The sequence below is a fragment of the Ochlerotatus camptorhynchus genome, unplaced genomic scaffold (genome assembly GCF_037179485.1).
Source record: "Ochlerotatus camptorhynchus isolate MF236.1 unplaced genomic scaffold, CSIRO-AGI_Acam_v1.1 ptg000240l, whole genome shotgun sequence".
In the NCBI taxonomy this organism is placed as follows: Eukaryota; Metazoa; Arthropoda; class Insecta; order Diptera; family Culicidae; genus Ochlerotatus; species Ochlerotatus camptorhynchus.
In genome coordinates, this window is record NW_027040730.1 from 1082207 (window position 1) to 1108568 (window position 26362).

The 26362-nt window shown below is 37.6% G+C and overlaps 1 protein-coding gene across 3 annotated transcripts in view; it reads right to left on the bottom strand.

The window, feature by feature from the left end:
• Nucleotides 1-26362, bottom strand: part of LOC135704438 (uncharacterized) — a 175008-nt gene that overhangs the window by 79943 nt on the left and 68703 nt on the right. The window contains exon 2 of one of the 3 annotated variants that reach the window (XM_065225903.1): nt 11726-12698. The exons of the other annotated variants lie outside the window; for them this stretch is intronic. Coding sequence (XP_065081975.1) covers nt 11726-11766 — 41 coding nt within the window. The 5' untranslated portion in view covers nt 11767-12698. The remainder of the gene's footprint in view (nt 1-11725; nt 12699-26362) is intronic. 3 annotated transcript variants of the gene reach the window in all.

Genomic DNA, 26362 nt, shown 5'->3' on the forward strand with positions numbered 1-26362 from the left:
AGAAACAGGGATAATTCGAAATATTTCGGATGCTAATTGTTGCGATTACGAATTCATTCAACAAAAAAGTTTTCATGCATCCGCTTCGGCGATGGCCTCCCAGCTGGCACCTGTCCAATTATGATTGCACGCTTTCTCGGCTCTATCGATCGCTGTCCGAATTGCATCCATCTATTTTGAAGGTCATCCGGATAAAAGTTCCAGAGTATATGGGATATGGGAAGTAAGGTGTGTTTAACGACAACCACTGAACCGAATTGGATGCAACAACCACCATTTGAAAGATACTATGTTCCTATTAATCGTTATTGATTTTTTGTTTTATGATTAGTAAACCAGTTCCGGATACATGTCCGAAACATGTTCCGGCGAGAATAGGCTATGATAGTGGAGGTTACCTAAGTCGAGCACTTCATACGATACCTTAAATCACCTGATAATTTTACAAAAAGATCATTGGTGGTCATACTGAGTGCCCAGGACCACATTGGTCACATCCGGACATGTTCCGGGTACCCCCGGGGAAGTGACCAGTTTCTGACCTGACTAATTCTCATCATGCGACACCTAAAATCACATGAAACATAAAAAAACAAGTTTATTGATAGCCATCCTAGTACCCCAGGCCACATTGGTCACATGAGATCATTTTCCGGGAAGCCCCTGTGGCCAGTTTTAGACTTGAACTAAAACCTATCATGCGACATATCAAATTACATCAGAGTTAGAAAACAAGATGGCTGGCGCCAAACGAATTAAATCAGAATTAAAAAATAAACAAGATCCTGGTCCAAATGAAGCTTATCGCGTGTCTCAGACTACATTGCCACAATGGTCAGAAAGCCGTATTTAGAAAGACAAAAAAATTGCACTGAAACTTGCAAAATAAACATTTCTTGCAAGCTGCTAGTTTACGTGAAAAGGAAGTTTACATGTATGAATGTTTGCATGCATGGATGTTTACATCGTCAGTAAAATTCAGAATTTTTTGGTGTGTATCTATATATATTTATAAAAATGAATTTCTGTCTGTCTGTCTGTCTGTCTGACCCTTATAGACTCGGAAACTACTGAACCGATTGGCGTGAAAATTTGTATACAGGGGTTTTTGGGGCCGTGGAAGGTTCTTATGATGGTTCGAGACCCCTCCCTCTTCTGTAAGGGGGGGGGGGCTCCCATACAAATGAAACAGAAATTTCTGCATAACTCGAGAACTAATCAAGCAAATGGAACCAAATTAGGCATGTGCGGGCGAGTGTGGGGGTATAAGGAGATAATCATAGGGGGTAGCCCCTTATATAATAGGGGGTAAGGGGGCTACGTACAATATAGCATGCTTTTTTTAAATCGGCGCATAAACTCAAGCTAATATTGAATCCCGAGCAAGACCGGGCACACTCAGCTAGTATTTAATATATATTAGTTCGTCTCAGGTGACACCTTCAAGTGACTAAAATCAGTGGCGTCGCGTAACCTCCGTTTTTACCTGTTCAACAACTTTGAAAACGTGATTTAGGTTCATTTTTACATTCAAATCAGTTTCAAAAGGCACAGGGTCTTATAGTTTCACTGATTTGTATTAATTGATACCAATATTGTTTTATTTGATTACGTTTTGGGAGTTGCTGACCAGGTAGATTGACGTTAGGGCGACGCCACTGACTAAAATGCTTCACTTTGAAGTTAGTTTCCTAGCTGATTTTTAAATTACATAGGGTATATGCTTCAACTACGCTCACACGTTTCCACTATGTCGCACCACAAAAAAACGTATGGTTATGTCACAATAGAAGCACGCCACAGTGGAAATCCCGAGCCATAGTTTTAATATATTTTTTGGATATTTTTTTGAGGTCAGCAACATTAGGGTGGTGCCCCTATGGATAGGGATTTTAAAATATATACTTTTTAGTTATTTGAGAAGGACCAGCGCAATATTCTACAAAGTTGTAGAACAATTCATTTGAAGCTGCTTTACTCAAGATGCAAATTTTTTACCACCAATTGTTCTCGTTTTAAAAGAGCGTATTATTCCAAGAAAATCGGAAATAGTTTTTCATTTTAAATAAATAGCAACTTAATTGCGTTATTAAAAGTTCCAAAAGTGTCTTCATCAAATAATTTGCGAGAAATCAACGTATAAAAAGTTAATTTAAGAAAAAAATATGTTTAGGGGTCACCCTAAGTTAGTTATAAAAACCAGCATAACACATGAACCGTTAGATATACTAAACTTCTTACTTAATCAAAGTTGCTTCTAATAAATAGTTGTAGAACTTATTCTAATACCATATTGGCATATATCTAATATTAAATTTTAAATAGGGCAGGCCGATGTGTATTTGAGATAGACCAACACAATGCTTGACAAAATTTTAGAACTATTTATTTTAAGCATCTTTGCTGAAGAAATAATTGTTCTATCTTTAACCGTTCACGTTTTTTGATAGTTTTTAAAAGTAACATAGGGATACCCCTGAATATCTTATTTTCAATTTAATTTTTATAAAGCTACATGAGAACTCTAAGACAGCCTCATCTTTTGACTTATTTAGAACCTAAGACAACATTGACCAACACCAGCAGCGAATTTCTTAATACACTGCATATATTAGTTCTATATTTCACATGCAATAATTAAAACAAATCACGCGAAAGTTCGTTTTTTGTTAGCAGCATCCTGATATGCAATAAGTGTACAAAATGGTGATTATTTATAAACAAGCTTGGCCCTAAGTGATCCTATAAAAAATTGTAAAATCTAAACTTAAACAATCTGCAAATTCTGCAATCAGCTATGAACTCTTAATATTCTGATACCAAAACTCATGTCAATACTGTACTTGAAGTTAGTTATTCTTAAATCTCAGATGAAGTTCCACACTTCGGGACTGTTTTGAATTAGAACACAAGTAACACTTACTCACTTGTACAATGGCATTTTTATTTCTTATGCTACAAACTAATAACTTTTTTCTTGCTAGCTAAAGTCAATATTTTTTCAATCTTTAAACTAAACCCGTTGATCTAATTTTAAGTGTATTAAACGGAAAATCGATTTGAAGCCCATGTAAGATAATTGATTTCCAATTGCGGAAAGGTTCACTAATAATTTATATGGCATTTCTACAGTATTCCCTTCAGGGTGATCGGCTTAGCTGACTGCACATCCAATTAAACAAATGAAAGGCCATACCATCGGCTCACCGGAGGCCTCCGGAGAAGCCATCAATCCGGTACTAATTAGTAGCAATAAAAGCTCAGCAAAGCAGAAAAAACCGATTCAAACGGGCAGAATGGTGAGCACAAAAACCAGCCAATTCAAACTAATAAAATGCACACACGAATGTGTAGTCCTTTCAACCTATGTAGGGTCGAGTTTACCAGCAAACACGCCCAGATTCATTTAGCGGAATTGAATAAATGCTCCGGGTGTCCCGCTCCTTTTGTGGTCAGTCAACTGATGGCTTCGGTACAATGAATGTTACAAATAAAATACATTATCGCTCGAAACCACAAATATTTGCTCTAGGATGAGGAAAACAGAATATGAAGGGTCGGAGAGGTGGTAGCTAGAGAAAGCATAAGTAGCATTATGTGGGTGAATCGTAGTGGCAAACAATGATGCCAATCCAAAGTACCTCATTTCTTAGGACCGTTCATCAGATTGTCATGGTTACAGTTGAGTGGGGGTCACCTAATCTTTGTTTTTTTTTTTATTTACACAATTGATTTCTCCTGTTCGATTAAATAAATTCACTTTCGGTGAGCATTGTTTTTGTTAAGTACATATATTAAACTAGATACGCTTGCTACCAAAACTGTCACCTTAAGACTACAACCCATTTAGCGCTTTCTCCCACATCATGAACAATGCTCGGCTGAAAAGTCGATAAATGAGTACAAATAAATAATGCTTCGCTTCGTATGCCCTCTTTCACGAAGGCTGCTGATAGTATAGTAGCACCAGCAGCCTGCAGCATGAATCGAGGTGAAAATGAACCGTTTTGATGATGCTAGAAATTGTTCCTAGAAAGCATAGTTTGGTACGCTTATAATGTTTCTCGGTAGGCGCGTCATGCTCCCGTCCATCCCTAATAAAAACAACACACAAAGCTTTCCTTCGAGCTTCTGCCAGATTGGATTGTGATGGGCGCTTGTTCGTCAGTCAAAAGTTGTTGTTTCTTTATTTCTTCTTGCCATTCATCCAACTAGACACGATCAATAGCATAATTTGGGGGCACTCGCTCAATAGGTCTACCGTGCTGTGAACTTTCCCGTGAGTCGAACCTGATAGGTCATCGCGAAAAAGGTGTGGGAGAAACATGTCTGCTACTCATTTCTTTTTGCTTCCATCAACCATGTTTACTTTTAGTATAGCATTTTTTTTCTTTTCTTATGCCTCCCATTTCAAGCAAAATCACGAGAAAGATTTAATTTTAAGCCGGATACTGTAGGAAATGAGAAATTCGTTACTTTTCAAAAGCTATTATATTCGGCTAGAATTTGCCTGCATATTTCAATACAGCTTGACAATCACGTACATACAGTTTAATAAAGTCACTGGCCAGCTTGGGATTAAAAGCTAAACAAATTTTGTTGATTGTAGTAGAAATTGAATGCTCGTTTGTTTGCTACGAACTGTTATGTGTACATCATTTTGAATCAATAATAAAATGTATAATAATATAAATAAATCCTCGTTGTTTTCCAAGGTACACAACAAAAATATATGTGTTTAAACCATCCAATCCAGGCTCAAATATTTTATAGTTGAAAAACAAACTTATGTCAATTGCAAAATTAAACATTAGAACACTTTTGCCTAAATATCAAACACTTCAACGAACGATTGGCTCTACCGAGAAATGCGAGATTCTTTAAAATTGAAATTGAAAATATGTGAAATATCCAAAAAATATTGAGCAAACTTGACCACTTTCTAAATGTTTAATGTTTGTTGAAGTCCCAGAATTTTTAAATTTGTTGCATTGCAGAATTATTAGAAACTAAATACGATTTGGCCGCTACATATATACCTGCATTGGGTCCCATGCAGAGAAGTCGAGAGGATTCAAATCGGGTAAAGAGACAGGCAACCATAGGCGTAGTCAGCCCCCCTTAACTTAGTCGTAAAATATATTTTCTTGGATTTTATGTATCTAGAAAAAAATTTAAATTTTTTGTTTAACTAGCTTTTGTCAACTTTTTTGTTAACGTTTATCTTCCACATTTGCTTAAACTCATTTTTTAGGTAGGCCTACGATTTTGATTTCTTTACTGGGTTACACTTTGTGAAAACCGAAAATGGAACATGAAACAAAATTATGAAAGATTTTGAACATTAATAACTCAGCTGCCCCTGGATCAATTTCAATAATTTTATCACCAATCGATCAGAAATATATTTACGCAATGCTTCCAACTGATGATTTTCAACAAGAAACTATGGAAAAAGTGATAATGTCAAGCATTATCCAAAGTAGAAATAAAAAGTGATATTTTTTCACTGTTTTCATGAAATAAACATTGTTCCCAAACCCAGTCGTCATAAAAAGTACCACTTGGTTGCACATCATTCTGCTTTAACCTGAAAAGATATAAAACAACGCAGCTGTCTAGCCTCATTTTCGCTTCGGGCGCCGTGGTGAGCAGACAGCAGAAGCAGCAAAAGCAGTCGTCTGGCTCGCTGTGGCGGTGGCAAACGTGTCTCCGGTCTGATCTACGAGGTGTGCTGAAAGTGTTCTTGTAAAATGAGATCCGTGTTACTGCCACCTACACTGAACACGCCAAGCGTAAGCGACCATGGATGTGTCGTCTATGCTTTGAAGCAACAGACGCACTTTTTACGGTTTCGGAAGTTTAATCTTCGCCAACTTTTGCCACAAAACGGCCCTTTTCAAGGTCACCAAGCTTAGTACAGTAAAGAGTAGGAATAGAATTTATCTGCCTCCGTATTCAGCACCACACGCCCCCAACGACCGCACAAAATGCTCTTGTAACCAAACTTGAAAGTAGGGGTGCAAATGATTTTGATCGCTTCTCTTCATCAACTTTTAATCGCCACGGCCGGATATTTTCTACACACAGTTCGATGGAAGTAGCAACAATCTAGCATCTAATTCGACGAAGACGGCAGGAAACATTTTGAAGCCAAGTTATTTACGAAAGAGGGAGTCGATGAGAATCGATCAATGTAGATAGGACGCGAGATTTGTTTTCAGTCGATCTTGTTTTCAGTGCTGAGCACCAATGCTACCGACGCCAGGGAGGCAATTCCCACACCTGGACCTTACCTATCGATCCATAAATTCATGAACCGGGGACCAACGGCTTTACTTCCCTTCGGAAGGAAGGCGCGATCAGAGATGTTATGCCTCAGAACATGCCGGCTGAGATTGAACCCAGGCCTGCTGGGTTGAAAGGTATCCACGCTTACCACTACACCACCGGCGCCGCTACCTTTCCAGGTGTTGACATTGGCATACTGCGCAAAAGGAAAGGAGCTAGTGTCGCTACTTGATAGCAAACTAGGCGCTGTCATAATCGAGTACCACTTGGTTGCACATCATTCTGCTTTAACCTGAAAAGATATAAAAAAGCGCTGCTGTCTAGTCTCAACTCATTTTCGCTTCGGACGCCGTAGTGAGCAGGCAGCAGAAGCAGCAAAAGCAGTCGTCTGGCTCGCCGTGGCAGTGTCAAACGTGTCTCCGGTCTGATCTACGAGAAAACACGAGGTGTGCTGAAGGTGTTCTTGGAAAATGTGATCCGTGATGCTGTCACCTACACTGAACACGCCATGCGTAAGCGGCTATCGATGTCGTCTACGTTTTGAAGCAACAGACGAACTCTGTACAGTTTCGGAGGTTAAAGCATCACCAACTTTGGCAACAAAACGGCCCTTTTCAGGGCCAACAAACTTATTACAATAAAAAGTTAGAATAGTATGTATCTGCCTGTTTGTCCATATTCAGAACCACAACCACCACCACCACTACAACAAAGTTCTGAGGCAAGCTTCAAGAAAATTATTAGAAAATTTCAATAGCAGGTCGGAGGTGAATTTCCAAAGGTTTTTGAAAAATGCTTATAGGTAAATCTAAAGAAATTACCAAATGAACTGTAATGAACAACTGTAACAAGAGAATTTTATACAAAGAATAAACTGATGTGCGATGTTTCATGAGAATACCAACAAAACTGTAGAGTGAATTAAAAAAAAAGTAGATGGTGAAAGTTTGAAGGGAATTCCAATCAGACGCATGGGCGATGGAAATCTTTCACGTTGGCTCTATGGACCACTTGAGGTGCTCAGTATACAACCAAGAAAGCCATTAAATAATTTCAGCGTTAATCTGAACGCCATACGAATTGTAATAAAAGTCGAATCAGTCTGGACCGGAAGGATGTAATCAAACAAATACAAAAATATATGAATAATTTCCACCGGTTGTCGTTGTCACAACTAATGATCTAATGTTGCCATTTGTAATGAAAGCATGATATGGTTCATATAGACATATTTTAAAAATGTCTGTATTTACACCAAAAATTGTGATTTTTTTAAGTATACCATTCGATTACAAATAGCTTGAAACGGATAAAGTGATTGGAATCAAGTCGATAGGTTGTATCGTTGTCGAGAAATCGTTAAAAACGTACCGTGTAAATCGTGGAAAACCGTGTAAAAAACCGTGTAAAAAAAACCGCGTAAAAAAAACCACGTAAAAAAAGACTTCAGTGTATGTTCTTGCTATCGACAAAATACATCGGAAAATATAAAGCCGTTTGACCTGACATACCCTGCATCTACATATTTACCGCTCAATTTAGTTAATAAAAAATTAACCAAATCTGTGAATACTAGTTAACGAGTTTTGAATCACTCTTGTTGATGAATGATCAATGGTACATCAATGCGAGTAATTGGCACATTGAATACTTTGTCTGCTAACTTACTTGTGTTTGAAAATAAAACTTACTAACTTCCCTGTGCAAACAGAAACGGAAACATAGTCGCTAATGGGGAGCCTGTTAAACCAACAGTTTCAACCCGTCTTTAAGATGCAATTAATCAACGTGATTGATCGCCCGGGTTTATGCGAGCCAACTCCCCCTTGACTGGGGTGTAGTAAATATAAAGATTTTCCAATTTAATTTTTCCACATGAGCTATCAGCAGAACATTATGTACGTAAAAGGATAAATCGAGCTGACTCTCTCCAGCTGTTTCACGCCTCCTAGTCGACGTTTTTGCATGCTTCCTTCGCTTCCTATACAAACAGCAGCGTCTTGCAGACGATTTGCGGTACTGACCAGAAAAACAGGCTTCAAGCTTATAGTTAATGCGACTTTAATAGTCTTGGTGCATATTAATAGTGCAACGACCACAATTAGCATAAAGTAAACGACTAAGCAGACGAGACGGAAAAATTCTTATCGGAATTCCAGAAATGGCAAAAATGGGAAGTGATTTGAATCCAGCTGCTCGGAAACATGATTTCTCCCAGCACCATTGTTGATGAGATTCCTATGGCGCCGCATGCTCTTACATCGACTGTGGGAAAACCGCAATAAGGATCACTCTATCCGTACAAACATGCTCATTTCTAGCACCCAACGTCGTCGCGGCGCATCGAAGCTTTACTTTTCTTGTGCCAAGTCTTCTATTGTTCTGTTTCGTAAATCCTTTTGTAATGGTATCCTGTTCTGAGTGGCACATTTTTGCCACCATGAACCATTCAAACACTTCCAACTCATGGCTCCTACCATGATTTTATTTATAGCGACAAAATAAATAGAGTGGAAAATAGTAATGATGATTTTCCGGTGCTCGGACATTCTTTGCTCCTGCCCCGATCCAGCAGAACAACACAAGATGTATGTATTTCACTTCTATACCTATAGACCTATCTACGCTAGACAAAAATGCAACTCAGAGACGCAATCCAAGTGCTGTTCCTTCTAGCCGGTCATGCCGTGTTGTTGGACGCCGCGACGTAATCGCCGTCACCATCGCCAGAGGAAAACCGCAAAATTTGGCGTCGTTTGTCCGACCTACTTTCCGTGCTTCTTGGAGAATAAACTTTCAGAAGGAAAGAGCATCATGTACAATGGAGATGGAAATTGGATTATGTTGGTTTTTGTGTTATTATTCTATGGCAAATTAAATGTATTTTTTTAAATAAGTCGGCAAAATTCTTTTAAAACGCACAAAAATGTATGCTTGCTTTTTGTATTTATTTTTTAGCATTTGAGCAGTTCAACACCAAATGACGAATCTTGCAGATGCGACCTTCTCCGATTTGTATTAACTTGCTTAATTGTTTGTTAAGGGCGAGGTTAAGGGCAATCATATAAATTTGTGCTAACATTCGGCGATTCAGGTAAAAAATTCAAAATGACATAGGAGGTATTTGGAATTTTTCATTAAATCGTAACTAGTAAAAATCACATGTAATCGGAATGCCATCCGAGACAAAGTTGTAGGAAAACATGACATGTATTACGCATGGATCTTCCCTAATTGAATCTTGCATTACCTAGTTAGGTGTACGGTATGCAGTTTCTACAGTAATTACATTGATTACCAAATGACAAAAACACATATTTTCGATGCCCAGGAATTTAAGACAAACATTTTGTTGTGTAAGAAATAATTACATATGTCAGAAGGAGATGTAATGGTTTACTGTATATATTTTTTTTTAATGCAGGTGAAAAATTAATAAAATGGTTTACCAAGCAAATCTTCACGATCGAATGATTTTTTGGATTTTATTTCATTACGAATGAAGAACCAGTGGAGGTGCCGGGCAAAGGTGTTTATCCTAGACAAATGGTAAGTTACAAATTCTCTGTTGTCGTTGTCGTAGGCGCCGTCGTAGTCGCTGTCGTAATCGCCGTCGTAGTCATAGGCAGTACCGTTAGTATATTTAAAATTAAACATCAACCGCTGAAAATATAAATTATTGCGTATTTCTGTTGTTCATTACGTTCCAAGTGAAATTCGAGAACGTAATTTCATTTGAATAGCTTGTTTAACCAGGTCTTAAACAATCGTCACGTCGGTCATAGCTTGTTATGATTGTCTGAACCATGCGTAAAGAGAAAATCGAAACATTGAACGTCGCGTGAAAGTGGATCTTAATGAAGGCCTAAGTACTCTTTCGTAGCTTTTAGTTTTAGGATTTCAAAGATCGTCGGTTGCACTGGCTTGCTTACTGGGGAGAAAAACGCGGTCCCAGATCCTTTCATATTAAAAATGCATGGTAAGATCGCTTGTTTATCGTGTCGGGTAAGATCGCTTGTTTATCGTGCCGGGTTTGAATAGTTATATATATATTATTTTTTTTTTTTTTTTGATAGTTATAAAAACTTGAGTAACGCTATAATGCGATATGAGATTCGCCAATGATTAAAAAGGAGCTCGTCTGCCTAGTGGCAAACGTTTTTGTTTCCTGAGCAGAAGACCGTGGGTTCAATCCCAAGCTCTTTCGCGTTATACGATCGTTAGGACATCAATTCAGCTTATCGTTTACCAAAACGAACCCTGCTGCAAACCCTACCCTCTTACCCAACGTCCCTGTGATTCCTCGTGGAAGTGCAGAGGACTCCTCGGCTTCCATCAAAGCGAGTGTCACGTCAACACATTCCTACCCATTCCTTTCTTGACCTGCGTTCAGGCGCGGCTGGAGCTGGTATTGCCTAATTCGAGATCACTAGTTTTTACACATTGAGGATGATTGCTAGTCCCAAGCATCGTCTATTGGTTCTCTGTGTAATTACAGCTGGTCTGGCAATAACAGAGTAGCAATCGTGGGCAGTCAATCATGCTCATGCTCATGCTTTATTTCTTTATGAAAATGTGCATTTTCGCGAATGTTTGCATAAAGTACACCCAACATTTTTTTAATGTGAAGGTTGAAATTGTGTGTTGGCGTCATTTTTTTCTTTGATTGTTTTCTTCTGACACCAGTTTCATTAAGCTTGGTTTCGTTGGAGTATCGAACAAAATGAAAATAAGACCACATAAAAAAAAAATTGGGTGTATTTCAGAAGAAATTTTCTCCGTTGCTGATTAGCATACCATCTTTTATTACAAATCAAGGATAAAAATAATATACACTCTTTTTAATCTGCCGTATTTTTGATCGTGTTATTTTGAACTGCAACAAAATTTAAAGTTGCATTCATTTTGTTGAAGTTTTAAATCACACGATCAAAAATACGGCTTTATAAAATGAGAGTATACTAATTAGCATTGAAGAAAATTAAAAAAAAAAACTATGAAAAATCAAAGTAAATAAAGTCGTATTGAAATTAATGTGCTCATCCTACACGAGGACAAAAAAAAATTAAAAAAATCGGGTGGATGCAGAATTGAGTGTATATCAATAATCATAAAAGTACTATGCAATATTTGCGGATTAAAAAATAGCATGATAATGGTAAAGCAACTCCACTGGTGCCAACTCCTGAAAAATCAATCCAAATGGGTTAGTACGAGTCTCTTGAAATCCAACATCAAACGCACTAAGCTCTTACTTATTACAATGAAAAAAGTGATGGAATTTTATTAACCCAAAGTATGCACTCAGACAAGACAAAGTCCAGAGCTCTGGCTGATCATTGCAAAATTCTTCGTTGGTCAAGTGTTATGGCTTATTATAATATCTTGCATCGACAAAAGCAACAAAACCCGAGAGTAGAGAGAGATCACCAACCTTCGCGTGGTCCTCCATCGACGCTTGAGTGCTCCCAACATCTTTTCTGCTGTTTCCTAATTTCTGCCACTTTAGCACGCCTTTCCCATAAATTAATAGAACTGGAGAGAAACTTTTGATGAGCTGGGAGCAACTAGTGAACCACTATTCGAAATTTTCTTCTAAACTATACTGCCGAACAACACCAGCAGCTTCACTGGTAGTGAGTGGGGCATTTGCCCTCCAATCAACAGGTTCTTCTTTTGCTGCTGATGATCTTTACGGCTTAGCTCACGATCCGCTTGTTTGTTTACACACTTGAAAGCACTTTGGAAACACACTTCATTCAACTCTACGCTCACATCGCACTAGGATTGATTTCAATATCTTCTTGGCGTCTATGGTGCACAGCCTTTTTTTTCGAACGCAGCGAGTATAATTTGGATGCTTAGAAAAAACTAAATGTTCAAATTAATACTTTAATCACGCCTTTACACACGTACAAATACATCAAAGGCAATCCTTTAAGACGTGCAGATTCACCACTCGCGGTCATGTTGTTGCATTTATTAGTTTCGCCAAACAACTTTTATTTGTTACTTTACGCTGCTGAAGAAGGTTGAACGAAAAGTCTTGTCCGTACGCCAAGTACGCCAAGTAGATGTCACAGCTGTCACCAGGTGTAATGCATCTCGTTGTTGTGCATGGACACTAACGCTAACGCAAACACTCACGCGAAAACAGTCACACTTGACCGGAGGCGTTCATATGTATGCTCTGTCTTCCGAGCAGAGAGCAGCTGCATAGGCCTAGTCCATTAGAGATTGTTTAGATTAGACCCGCTGTCTGCTCTTTCTCTCTGTCTCACACGGATCGCGGATTTTCTGAGGCCCGACCGTTTGTCTCCTGAATCACATTTGCTATAGTTGTAAAATAAATTGACACGCTAAGTTATGCACGTCCAACACGTTCGGGGCAGCACTGCATTTTACTGCTGGAAGGGAGAGAAAGAAAATAAACGCTTAATTTATGCACTCCTAAACTAGACAAACGCACATCAAATCCCATTGAACTGGTCGCGTGCGTTGATCCACATGTGATATCGGCCGGGTGCGGAATGGATACACGCTGCACGCTCCGCTGAGTTCTTTTCCATCTCCACACTCTTTTCGTTTCTTGAATACACATCAACCGTCAAATCACGACGAACTAGCATTGTTTATTACGTGTAAACGATGTCCGATTTTTAGCACCAAGGGGTCTTTGAAAAACACCATACTCAGTCGGAATAGTATCTGTTATATTATGGCAATTGATTCATACTTAGAATATAATATACAATCCAGGACCATAATCTGATAGAGATCGAGAAAGACATTAGAAGAGTTCAAAGTTCTGCTTTAAAGGTTTCTGTTGTGATAGTTTTTTTTATAACTGCACCAAATCATGACAGACTACATCTATGGATTAATGGATGTTGGGAATGTATCGCAAAATTGCTCTTTATTCCACACCGTGTTATTATAATGGGGGCATCAGTTTTTTCTCCTTTTACACGTAAATTTTCTTCAAAACCGGAGAAAAAACTGATTCTTTTAGATTTTCAATATTTCTTCCAATATTTTTAGAAACATCAAAACTTTTTTTTTTTCGAAGCGGTAAGCTTCCCATTAAAAGAAGTTTACGGCCCGAAAATAAAAAAAAATAAATTTGACACGTTTTAAATTTTCTTAAAATATTGGGCAAAATTATCAAAAATCTAACAAAACCAGTTTTTTTTTATAGATTCCTGAGAAAATTTACATGTAAACTTTTTTTTTATCTCATCATGAAAAAAATTGGACCTTCAGCAAAACAGAAAGGTTAATCTTATGATTTTTTGAGTCCAACCTATTGCCCTGATGTCTTATCAATTTTTTTAAAAATTAGGAAAAATGTGATTTTTTTAGATTTTTTAGTAATTATCTTTTTCAGACCGGTAAACTTCCCCTTAAGGGGAAGCTCACCGGCCCAAAAATAAAAAAATATTTTCGGTACGTTTTTATTTTTCTAAAAATATTGGGAAAAATTATCAAAAATCCAAGAAAATCAGTTTCTTCCTTAGATTTTTGTCAAAAATTACATGCAAAAAAAATTTTTCTATCCCATCATGAAAAAAAATTGGACTCTCAGAAAAACCGAAAAGTTGATGTTTTGTGGTTTTTTGAGTCCAACTTTATGCCATAATGACTTATAAAACTTGTTTTTGCACGTGAATTTTCTTTAAAAAATTAGAAAAAATGTGATTTTTTTTAGATTTTTGATACTTTTTTTCAATATTTTTAGAAAAATCAAAACGTAATTTTTTTTTTTCGGAGCGGTCTGCTTCCCCTTAAACACACACTTAGCTTTGTTTTCACTATCTCGGTAATTTGTATTCTGTTTTTGCACAGCCGCAATTTACCTGAGATCTCAGCAATCAAACGCCATTTATGCTGAGATCTCAGTAAAATGTGATTGCCAGTAGCTAAGCTGTGCAAATCTCGGCAAAAATCGCCGAGATGGTGAAACAAAGCTGGTGAAAGCAAACGGCACATTCTACATGTGTTGCCTGGTTTTTCAATAGATTTTGTACTGTAGCTTAAAAATTAAAATTAACCTCTAAAAATGTCCAATTAGATTTGATAAATAGTTTCTGATTTGAGAAGTTAAAACGATTTGGTGAGCGCTTATGCTGCGTGACGTTACAATAATTTGCTTTATTGCTACTATTACTGAACTCAGGGTGACCAGCAAATTTTCATTTTGAAATTCCCGGTTTTTTCCCGGTTTTCCCGGTTTAAATCTTAAAAATTTCCCGGTTATTAATATTCAACAAAAAGCTGAAAGGAATTTACTGTAATAGCATTATGGAGATTCCCAAGATTCTGGGGCTTTGAAATTTGTGTAGAGTCTGAAACTAGAATTTTTCTACAACATTTGTGATTAATAACAATCTTGGTGATGCAAGATTTGGAGAAAAAATAATTAGAATGTGAGATTTTGAAACAATTTCAAGATCATAGATTTGAAAAAAAAATACGTATGAGTCGTGGAGTCATAATTGTCACGCTCTGAGACTTGGAAGCATTTTAAGGGTTGTAACAAATTACAGAACAATCTATAGAATCTTGCGGACAAAGCTTGGAATTTTTAGTAAAATTTAAAAGAATTCAAAGTGTTGATTTCGAACAAATATTAAGAAGGATTCTCACACAGTTTTCGAAGGAGAAGATCTGAGCAGAAGTCCAGAATTAGAGTCCTTAGAAATTGTTAGATGAATTTGGAGGGATTTTTGTGGAGAAGAATGCAAGTTCTAAATTAAATTTTTAGGTAAATTTAGAAGATTTCACAAGGAGTTGTGAAAAACAAAATTTTAAATCGATAGGAAAATGACAGATGAATTTAAAGAATTCCAAGAGAATTATCATCAGAATTCAACAAGAAACTGAGTTCTAAGAGTGTTCTGGCAATAATTTCAACCCTAGTCCGAAAGATTTATCTTAAAAAAAATCTTTAAAATACTTCAAAGCGTTTCTAAATAACATTTCGAAAGATTTCTGCTGTTTTGAATAGAGTTTAAAGAAATTTTTGAAAAGGTTTTCAAAGGAATCCTTGGAGGTAGGTTCAAGGGAATTCTAAGAAGGATTCCAATTAAATTCTTAGAAGGGGTTTCCAGTACATTCCAAAAATAATTCAACGGTAATTATTACGCGGTGTGTTTTCTGGTTAATTTCAGAAGAATTCCATGATAATCAAAGCAGAATTCCAAGTTTATTAAGCAATTCATATCATGAGAATTTTGAAAAACGAAAAATTAAAACCCCGGAGAAGAATAATTCAATTTCGGCTTTTACAAATATTTGTTTCCAAAGTCCAGCATCTTCAATATTTTCTTTTAAGCACCATGCACTTTAAATCTGAAATTGAAACGACAAAAATCAATTAGCAATATTGCTGAGTGATTAAATTTTCAAAACAATAAGACGGGAAACTGAAGAAAATTATGCAGCAAATAGAGCAAGACATTCATTTGGTAAAGGATCACTCTGTTTTAATGGTTTATTCTGAAATTCTGGTGTAAAAAATGGTATGGTTAATTTATTTTTCCCGGTTCTCTCGTCAAATTCCTGGGTTTTTCCCGGTTTTCCCGGTTGTTTTTCAAATTCCCGGATATTTCCCGGTATTCCCGGTTTTCCCGGTTTGCTGGCCACCCTGTGAACTACAACTGCTCAAAAACCACTACTCACCAAAACGTGTTGAGTTACTCAAATCTGAAACTCTTGATCTATTATTTTAGGAACTTGGACGCACTTTACAAATCTGCAGTTATGTTTGGGAGATGCTTTTAAAAAAAAATTCAGCTACAGTGCAAACACTGACAAAAAATTGGGTCAAAACCGTAGTAACGTCAAGGAGAATGTGTCGTCCAACTTTATCCAGATTCAAATATTACGATAAAAAAATTCGCATGACTTTTTTTAGTTCCAATGTGTTAATGGATATAAGCTTACTTCATAAGATTACCTTGGATTGATGTTGTAAGAGAATTTTAAATTTCAGATTCGGCGAATACTTTCAATCATTGTTATTTATAAAATACCTATGATTTGTATTCTGCCTACTGGAAAACAGTCCTATGTTTGTTGATGATGTATAAAACACAGTTAAATATTTACATTCACGTTGAGTTTTCTCACGAAACGTTTTCACTCTTTTGTATAGAAGTTTTTAATAAGGTATACTTATTAACCTACTGAAATGGGTTAGAATCCAATACTGAAACATTTTGTTAATCTAGCGAAATTCCAGGTCATTTAAATCATATTTCTTCAAGAAATAGCATTTTTTAACGTTTAACATTTAACGTTTCATAAAAAATTCACTAACTTTTTACACAAGCCTCAAACTAGTCAATTGGATTTGTGTTTTTTTTTCAATCCTACAAATAATACAACCATATAAGAACCCCTCGTCAACGATCTTGAAAACACCTACATTTGGCAGAGACAAAATCACGAACATTGTGTAAACCCATGGCTTTATGAGGAATTCAAAATCCACCCACCCCACTCAAGAGAGCGAAACACTGTGATGTCTGTATACGTTGCTGAAATTTGTGTCCAACAATGGTCCCAGATCAAATTTGTTTGCTCAAAAATTCATTTGAAATGCGTCGCACAATTCGAAGCCAAAGAACAACAACAGCAACTCCGTCGGCAACCAGCAATGGAACGGGAGCACTTTGCGGTACTCGTGGTTTTTATTTTTATTTTTATTTACTTCGCAACACATTTATGTCAGCCTTATGGTGGAAGTGTGCAAGTATGGCGAGGTGCACCGGGAGTAGCATAGTACACACAGCATCCGCAGAAGGCGAATTGGAAGTGGGTGCATATGTAGAGAGTGCTTCACTCTGAATCCCAGCCATCTCTCGCCCCCTTCATTACACTCAGCCATCGAAACCACATTCAACAGAGGGGAAGAGAGAAGAAAAACTTCCAGCGACACATAAAAACATTTTGCGCAACTCCAAGTCATAGAGCTGTTCGAATGTTTGTATGATGCATGGACAGACGGGAGGGCCTGGCTTCGAAGGAGTGCAACTATTTATAACTCTTTTGCTTTGGCAATCGGCCGAAACCGATATTTGTGTTTTGGAAATGGTTTCAGAACGGAACGAAGGAGAAAAACTGCGGAATGCACACCAAACTATGTACTAATTCGTCATTAGTGCAGCGGGAATGGTAGCAATAGAATTTCGTCTGGTGTGATGACATCTGTTGTTTGGAAACGTTTTAGTGTTGTGAGAAAAACATGTTTCTTAAACAAAATGATTTTAAAGTTAACAGGTCATGGTTAAAAAGTAATTAGATATTCCAAAAGTAAACGGACGCTACAGTATTAGAAGTAGCACCATACACCATCGTACGTCAAAAGTTTATAGCAGCTAAATACAGCCGAAATAAAAATCGAATGATCGAATCAAGTGCACCGAATCAATCATGATTATTACGTGACACAAATACAGACGCCGAGAATTCGGATGTACCTAATGATCGATGATTAGCAAAATCACGCAACTTTATTTTGAAGTGCACGTTCATCCAACATTTAAATTAACTTTATTAAGAGGTTTAACTCTGACGGTCGACTTGATCGATTTTTTTTTTATTTAAAAGGTATTTATGACCATGGCGGTTTTCATGTCTTTGTATAATTGTGCCAGAAAAGCGTCAAATACTGAAGGTGGTGGTTTCGATTGATTAATGCCAGATCAATCATCTTCCGCGTTAAACAATAATTTGTATAGCTCTGGATGGACCTATAGAAAAGGTCCATATACCCAAGGATGCTGCCATTCATTTGCTATAAGCAAATGTTTTTCGGAAATCATATGAAATCATTAGATGTTATGATAATATTTTTTAATTGTATTGCCAACTATGAGCATGAGCATTATTAATTTAATAAATTATGAGCACATACATGGTCACTAGACTGATGCAAATTTTGACATTTTCGCTCCAAAGTGCTCAAACGGTTCCAAATCGGGTCCTGATTAGTCTCCCAAAATTTGAACTCATTTGATAAGGAACTGACTTCGCACAAACTATTTGAAGTTTATATGGAAATTACTATAGGAAAACCAAATGTTTTGTTCATATCCATCTAACAATTTACCATATCGCTCTGCTTTAAAAAATGATAACTGTGCTCGTAGAAAATTTTCTCAGCTACAACTTTGTCTTGAATCACTTTTCAATGTAATGTAAGCATCAAAAGTTATCAATAATTCAAGCCACTAATGTCTTACGATTATGCTCAATCAACTGTTCAGCAGGCAACATTGGTGTTTCTGGCGCTTGGAATAGAGCACAAAAATCATGGCTACTATGTCACACTGCAAGATACAGTGTTGCTCACAAAACAGTTGCTTGATCATGCCATAAGATTATCAATCTCTTAAACAATTAATAACTATTTTATTCGACGTTTGACTCAACAACTATATTCTGCTAAGTTGAAGCTAAGAAAATTTTCCATAAGTAAAGCTTTTGAATTTTTGAACAGTGCCATATGGAATAAGGTAAGAAGACAATGAACAAAAAGTTTGGATTTCCCATAGTAATTTCCATATAAACTTCAAATGGTTTGTGCCAAGTCAGTTTCTTTTCAAATGAGTTCAAATTTTGGGAGACTAATCATTACCCGGTTTGAAACCGTTTGAGCACTGTGGAGCGAAAATGTCAAAATTTGCATCAGTCTAATGGTCACACTTGTATAGTTTTAGGATGTGCTCATAATTTATTATACATATAATGCTCATGTTCATAGTTTGTCATACAAGTGTATCCGCGGCAATACAAGAAGAGGGTTTGACACATGAAAGGTGTCAATTTCACTTCCAATGAGTCACATTAGATCAGTCTCTGAGTGTCTTGACAGATAAGATGAGTTTTATACACTCTCCTCAAAATTGTAGATTTCACTCCTGTATCGTTTGTTTGCGCATCAGTTTGGTCATCCTACACATCCGCATCCATTTTTTCTCATTGAAAAACATGTTTTTGTTTCATGTTCCATGAGTGCGTCAAGCCGCCTACCGTGCCATAAATCCAGAAAGGTAATATGCGTATTATAGTTAGAAAAATTCTAAAAAATCAACTTATTTGAAACTTTCTTAAAAGTTTTGTTCCGCTCGCAATTAATTGATTCGATGAAAGTAAAATCTTCAATAAGAAGCAAACATAAATTACTTTCAGAAATACGTCCTTTTCAAATACAAGAACCAGTAGTTTTAACAAAACCAGAGAACCACACATTTTGGGGTACACGCGATTAGTATGGAGGCTGTCAGGATGTGACCGGCTAAAGTTGCGCATTTCATAATATTGAGAAATGCTGCCCAAGACACCATAGACCTATGGTTTAGTAAAAGCAGACCTGGATGAAAAAAAATATTGCATTAAAGGTGTTTTCACAGGTTGGTTTATTGGGTGGTTGGTTGTCTTTATTAAGGAGATTTTCAGCCAGACGCTGGTTCATCTCCGAAACGTTTTCACAGAATTTTAAAATATGTTGGTGAGTCTAGAATTGCGATTCTTTGGGGTTGGGATAAGATGGAGCAACCAGGTGGAAGGAAACCTATGGAGCATTTTACAGTACTATATTGGTAATCCATTTTTGCAGATCTTTAATCACAAACCTTCACGTTGGTGAAGATTTTGATCTATATTGCACTGTTTTTTTGAACTAAGTGTGTGTGTTTTCCAATGTACTATGCCTAGAAAGTCATCTCGTTTGTGTTTAGTAAGCTAGAACTGGAAACCCCAAGAAGATTAGTTGTAAAAACTAACTATTGACATTTGGACTGAGCCCAAGTAGTATTGTATATCAACACTTCTTTATTATCAAATTCATAAAGTATGAGGAGCCGTAACAGTTTTAATTTTAAATGTGTGTAAAATAAAATCAGGTTAGCAAAATAAATTTAAACGGAGGATTGTCGCAAGTACCTATTTTTATTTCACGTGATCAAGAATTTGAAAATTGACATCAAACCATAGGAGCCCCTGATTAAAAAATAGACCAGGACGCAGTGTTCGGAAAATCATTCTCAAATCTCACCAATTGAGCCTCTCTGAAAGAATAAACTCGCGTTCGAATATGGCAAACAAAACTCATACTTGAAATCCTCTGCATATTCACGTACGCATACTCACAACACTGAAAAATAATTAAAGCTTAAAACTCAAAGAAACCGCTTAAACGCCAATTAATATCATGCTTATGGATGTTGTGTTAGTTTCCCAACCCCTGATGCAAAAATAATAGTACCTATAACAATGAATAGCGTCAAAATATGAAGCAATGAATTTTTGAACATGAAAACTCATTCGTGATTTTTGCGCTGTTGTTTTTGGAAGGCAAAACTCATAGACGCGTCACGCAATAAACTTTCACGTGAGTTTTGAGTTTTTGAGTTTTTTTCTGAACACTGCCAGGGGTCAAAGAGTGATTAAGATGGCCCTAATGTGTCTCGTTCTATTTATTGAAAAAAAAAACTCGTTCGACATAACAGAATAAAGTTACACCATATCAAATTTGACTAATTTAAATAATAAACAGCCTTCGCTGTTATTATATCAAACCGCACTGTGTACCAGAGATATGTTTCGCTGATAAATGAACGTACTTATCGCCTAAAAACTCATATGTAATGCACAAAAATGGCTTATACGAAACAAATCTGCAGTCTTATGCGTACTAAAATGCGGTCTTATGTGTGTATAAAAATAGACAGCATATTCGATGTAATATGAAACAAAGATGATTGTATATGGTTTAACTCAAACAGAATGCAATGAATTTTATTTCAAGGGGATTCATACAAACCAAAACATCTCATTAATCTTCAGTTGATTTATGTCCCAATACATGTTAAAAATCACATGCATTAATTTTTTTCTGTATACAGACTATTTTTGACGTCGGACTACGTCTTTGTTTTCTATATGGGGGTACACTGAAAAATGAACATGTGACGAAAAATGGTCAGGTTTTGAACGCATATGTCTCCAAAGCATTAATGTAACATATGTCCTGCAAAATGCCATTCGACGGGATCTTCATTCAGAAATTTTGTGGCAAATAATGAAAATGGTTAAACAGCTAAGAAAATTAACTAAAATTGATAGCATCAAAATTTCCCATACATATGCTTAGACCAAAGGTGTCTTTCCTAACACAGTTGTTCCCAAAAGAAACAAGCTGAAGCCGAATTTCCTTTGGAATTTCAGACGTGTTCAAATTGATCGCCCAACACACGACATGCGGACCGGTCTATAGTAGATAGAGTTAGTGTGGAATAAAGAATGCGTAGAATCGAGTGAGCGTGACGCGTGATAGACCTATGTAAACGGAATATAATTGGTTGAAGAATTTTGATAGGTTAGCAGGTATAAATATGAGGTACGCAAGCTCATTGGTGGCATCCTTGTAACGAATTTTGGAGGAGACAGACGTGTAGAAGGAACAGCAGCAATATTAGCAGCAGGATCGGAAGCAGCCGCAACCGTGTAGCCGTCAAGCTCGTCAAACGAAAACCGACCTTTTCCCCTTAAACTAACCACGTCACCAAAAACAGTCCTTTTGAGGGCCATAAAACATCAAAACGGTTTTTTTCAGAGCCACAAACCATCGAAACGGCCACCACAATTTTCAAAGAAAGAGTTATTTTCGGATATTTTCTAACACAAGAATAATTTGTAACCGTTTAGTTACAATGTTCCTAGATTTTGTTGCATGTTGTTTTAGGAAACTGTAGTATTTTTAGTGTCAGTGTTGAGTTTAGTAGGATTGTTGGTAAAAATGCTGTAACGGAAAAATGCATAAATTTGTGCTAGTAGGATTAGTTTGAAATCGATATTTTTTTAACCATAATACTTCTTCTTCTTCTTATTTCCTTTATTTAACATCGGTCTCTGTTCCGCAATCTAGTGCCAATCACCGACGGACGGATGTGCAGGAAAGGCAGCTTCCACACTTGCGTAGGTGTCACACCCATTCAACACACATGAGCCGGGACCAACAGCTTTACTTCCTTTCCGAAGGAAGACGTGACCAGAGATTTTTATGCCTCAGAAAAATCCCACCGACCTCGACTGGGATTGAACCCAGACCCATTGGGGTGAGAGAAAGCAGTCACGCTTACCACTACACCACCGGCGCCAGCATAACCATAATTAGACGAGACAGGATCGAAAGGGTTTTGTGATCAACTGTGGTAGGAAAATTGAATAGGAGAAGGAGATGATATGGAAGGGTGGTGATAAGCTACAAGGAAGGAAAATGGAGGAAATAAGACACGGATGGAAAACTGGATTGGAAAAGGAGGGCTTTTGATATCTGGGATAGGCAACGATTGCTGAGAAGTAATCGGTACGTTTCGACTAGACCTGTGCGCCGATCATAATATTTTCGGCGGTGGCGTGATATGTTATTTTCTGGCGGCGGCGGCGGCGTGGTGACTTTCCAAACCAATCGCACATGGACAAAAAAGTTACCCACATTTGAGTTCAGATTACTCAAAATCGCTAAAACGTAGGTCCCTCATAGTTTGAGTAAATTTTCCGATACTTTTCCGGGGAAAACTTCTCGAATATGGGGAAAATTAAAAAAATTGTACACAAGTTAGAAGTGAACTTCACGGGAAAAAATCCGATTCCATTTTCATGAATAAAAAATCATGATAGAAAAAACTTGCCATCCGATGGAATCATAACAATGATTCATGATTTCGTGGTGGAGATTCATGATTTCATAATGCAGCAGAATCGTGTTCACCGCACTACATAAGTATCTCTTATACGCTTTTTGCCTCCCATTGTTTACAAGTACTTATAACCTAGTGGTTAAAGTATGGGTTTAATGATCGTATGGTTCTTGGTTAGAATCCAGTTTGATGCTTTATTTATTTTTAAACATTTTTGGATTAAAAGCTAAAAGTTAAATTCATGATTTCAGCTCGGATGATTCATGATTTTGGGAATCTTGGCTGCGTTACGCAAACATAGCTCATTATATCATGAATATTATTCATGGTGTATTGAAAAAACGCTACGCTCATGATATTATGAGCCATTTTTCTCATTTTGGAGATTGGATTTGTTTCCGTGTTGTAGACAGACTAAACCAAAATCAGTTTTCGACATATTCGAGAAGTTTTCCTCGGAAAATCGTCGGAAAATTTATTCATTCTATGAGTGACCTACGTTGTCGCGAATTCGTTTAGAAAAGTATGTCAAGTACTTGTTAAGATTGCAGGAGGTGGAGTCATTCGGCAAAGTCTTACAATCCTTTTATTAAGTATAAGAAAAGAACGTTATGTAGGGGTCGATAGTATTTAAAAGCAATCTGTTGCATTATGTTACATTTGAATGGCCTCTAGGAATTGTTTCATTTATACAGCATTACACGATATTAATATGTTGATAGCGATAAATGATATAAATATCAACGTGTTGTTAATAATAGTCACTTATTCACCTTTATTTAAATCCGATCCGAATAATTCCTTCCTGAGTGCTACATCGAGAAAGTGCGAAAAAACGTCTAAAAACTAAATGACAATCGCTGCATCACACACAAGTTCTAATTTAAACGCGATCAACATGCATTTTACCGAAATTGTGCTGGGGATTTTTTCATCGGCGTGACATAAATTTATTCGGCAGCGTGAAAGATTTTACTACGCCGGTACGCCGGCTCAATTTCATCGGCGGCGTGGCGCGGCCGCGCACAGGTCTAGTTTCGACCAAGTCAGTCAGTCGTGTCTTGGTCTAAAAGTCAAGGACCTTCCACTCTCCGGCTTGATAATCACCAGACAGGAGAGCATCTTCGGACGCGGTAGTCCTAATTGAAAAGGAGGAAGACCCTTCTCGGCTCGACCAAGGTGGCCTTGTCACGGTCAGCCGATATTTGCCAACGAAGAGAGACGCCGTTGACCCAGAAAAGGCTACTTCGGTAGCTGCACAGGGCTCGCTACATTCCCTGGTTGCGAACTGCCATCGCAACGCGCAAACCCATTTTTGTGACTACAGCTACAGTCACCAGGAGCCATCGTCCAGACCAGTCGAAGCCACCGATCCGCCATTGTCGATGGACTGCTCAAGCCACGGTCCGCCATCGCGGTCAAAGAACATCGGCCTCCACTGAAGCACCATCTGCGAGCGCTCGTCATCGTCCAGCAAACACCACCGGTACGTACCAAAGCAGCAGAAACCCATAGAACACACCCCACAATAGGCATATAAAACTCAAAATCCGCAGTTAAATAAATTACTAGACTTTTTCCACCCACACTTTAGCTTCCAATTAATTTCACCATCACTAGAAATCCCACAGTTTCTGCATACTAGGCTCCGCGTAACCCCTCCGAATTACCCAGTAACACAGTTCAGGGGTCTCATGCTACTGAGCTAGTTACCCGGGAGTCTTGGTTGAACCACTAGGGTGTGTCTCATCTAGTCTCAAATTACACGATGAAAAGTAATCTTATTACTAAACGGAAAATGGTTACTGATCAATTATTACACTTCGGAAGAAATCAACGGATGTCATAATAATATCTGGAATTTCAAATAACGTTCGATCAAAATAGTTAACATATGCGAGCGTAGTCCTACGTCAACTATTCGTACAACCCCATTGGGCTGTCCCTTGTAGTTTTATATAAGATTGAAGCTTGTCAGTTGTTTGAATAACGAAAGGAATTATTTTCCAATTAAAATGTTTGGCATGTTAACTCATCAAACTGTACTATTCAACAATATCCGAAATGAAAAAAATGTCAAAATCAAACCTTCGCCTTGTGGATTAAATAAAAAACTCCGTTACAAAAGCCTTTTATCGTCGTGATCGATTCAGGAGCACAGCGTGACGCAGATTCATCCGGTGTATTTTCGATGTTTTTGCAACAATCGGTCGCCCTTCGTTCACCCATCAAACCGGGCGGACGCCGCAGATGGGTGGTATTTGAGACGTGAAATCCAGCCAAGCAAAGCAACACAAAACTGCCACAGAGAGCTGACTTCGGATGTGAAACACGTTGCTCAATGGAACCCGTTTCATTTCGCGAGAAGTTCTACCGCGCGCATACACACACGCACACTCAGCGGGATGCACTCCGCTCTCCCTGGCCTTTCCTCTCCTAGCATCACCTTTCTCATAATCATCAGCTGAATTGGATATTGGCACAAGTGGACAGACAATGCACGATTCATGTAAGTTCCAATAATCAACATTTCAAAATCACACTTTTTTAACTTGTGGCCGTGCGCCCATTCGAAGCTCGACTCGTTTGGATGGAGTGGTTGAAAGGACGATGCATGGGTGGAGAGGAATCAACTCCTACTCATGTCTTTGATTGTAGTTTTTTTTGTGCCCATGCTCGGTAAGGTTCAATTAATAATAAATGATGTTGTTATAGGCATACTGTATAGTGTCTTTATTATTATTACTTGTATTGCTTGTATGCAAGATCGAAATTGCGTTCTGGAAGGTATAATCATAGAAAATTCCGTGCAATATAAGAATGCAATAATTTATCTATAAACAAACAAGCTTCCAGATAAAACAGGAATCGTAACAAGCCAAGAAAAATCTTGGGAATATAATTCAAAGGACACTGCACCTCAATTAATCCTCGCAAGATACCTTGAGATATTTATTGCTAGAAGTAAGTGCTCATGCACTCGGGGACTGATTTCTTACGAACCCGAACCTGTAATAGCAAGAATCCGAATCGGATAACACCTGGCAGTGGACTTGTCGTCCCGCAGCCTACAGTAAATCGAGCACAGTCATCAACACACCAGTACCGAACCCGTACGTAGGTATTCAAGACTCGTCACATGTTCAGGTTGGAGAAACACCATTGCAGCCAGAGCCAAGCCACACATAGCAGACTTTGCGGTCTCGATCCCCTGAATGCTCGGAGAAACACCTCTTAGGAAATTTAATTATATATGATGTTGGCTCATAAATATGCCGCAACAGAATGTTTACACAGACAAGTGTTGGGCTGAGTTCATTTTCGAAGCGACTTTGGCTCGTTGCATATTCATTTTATTTGCC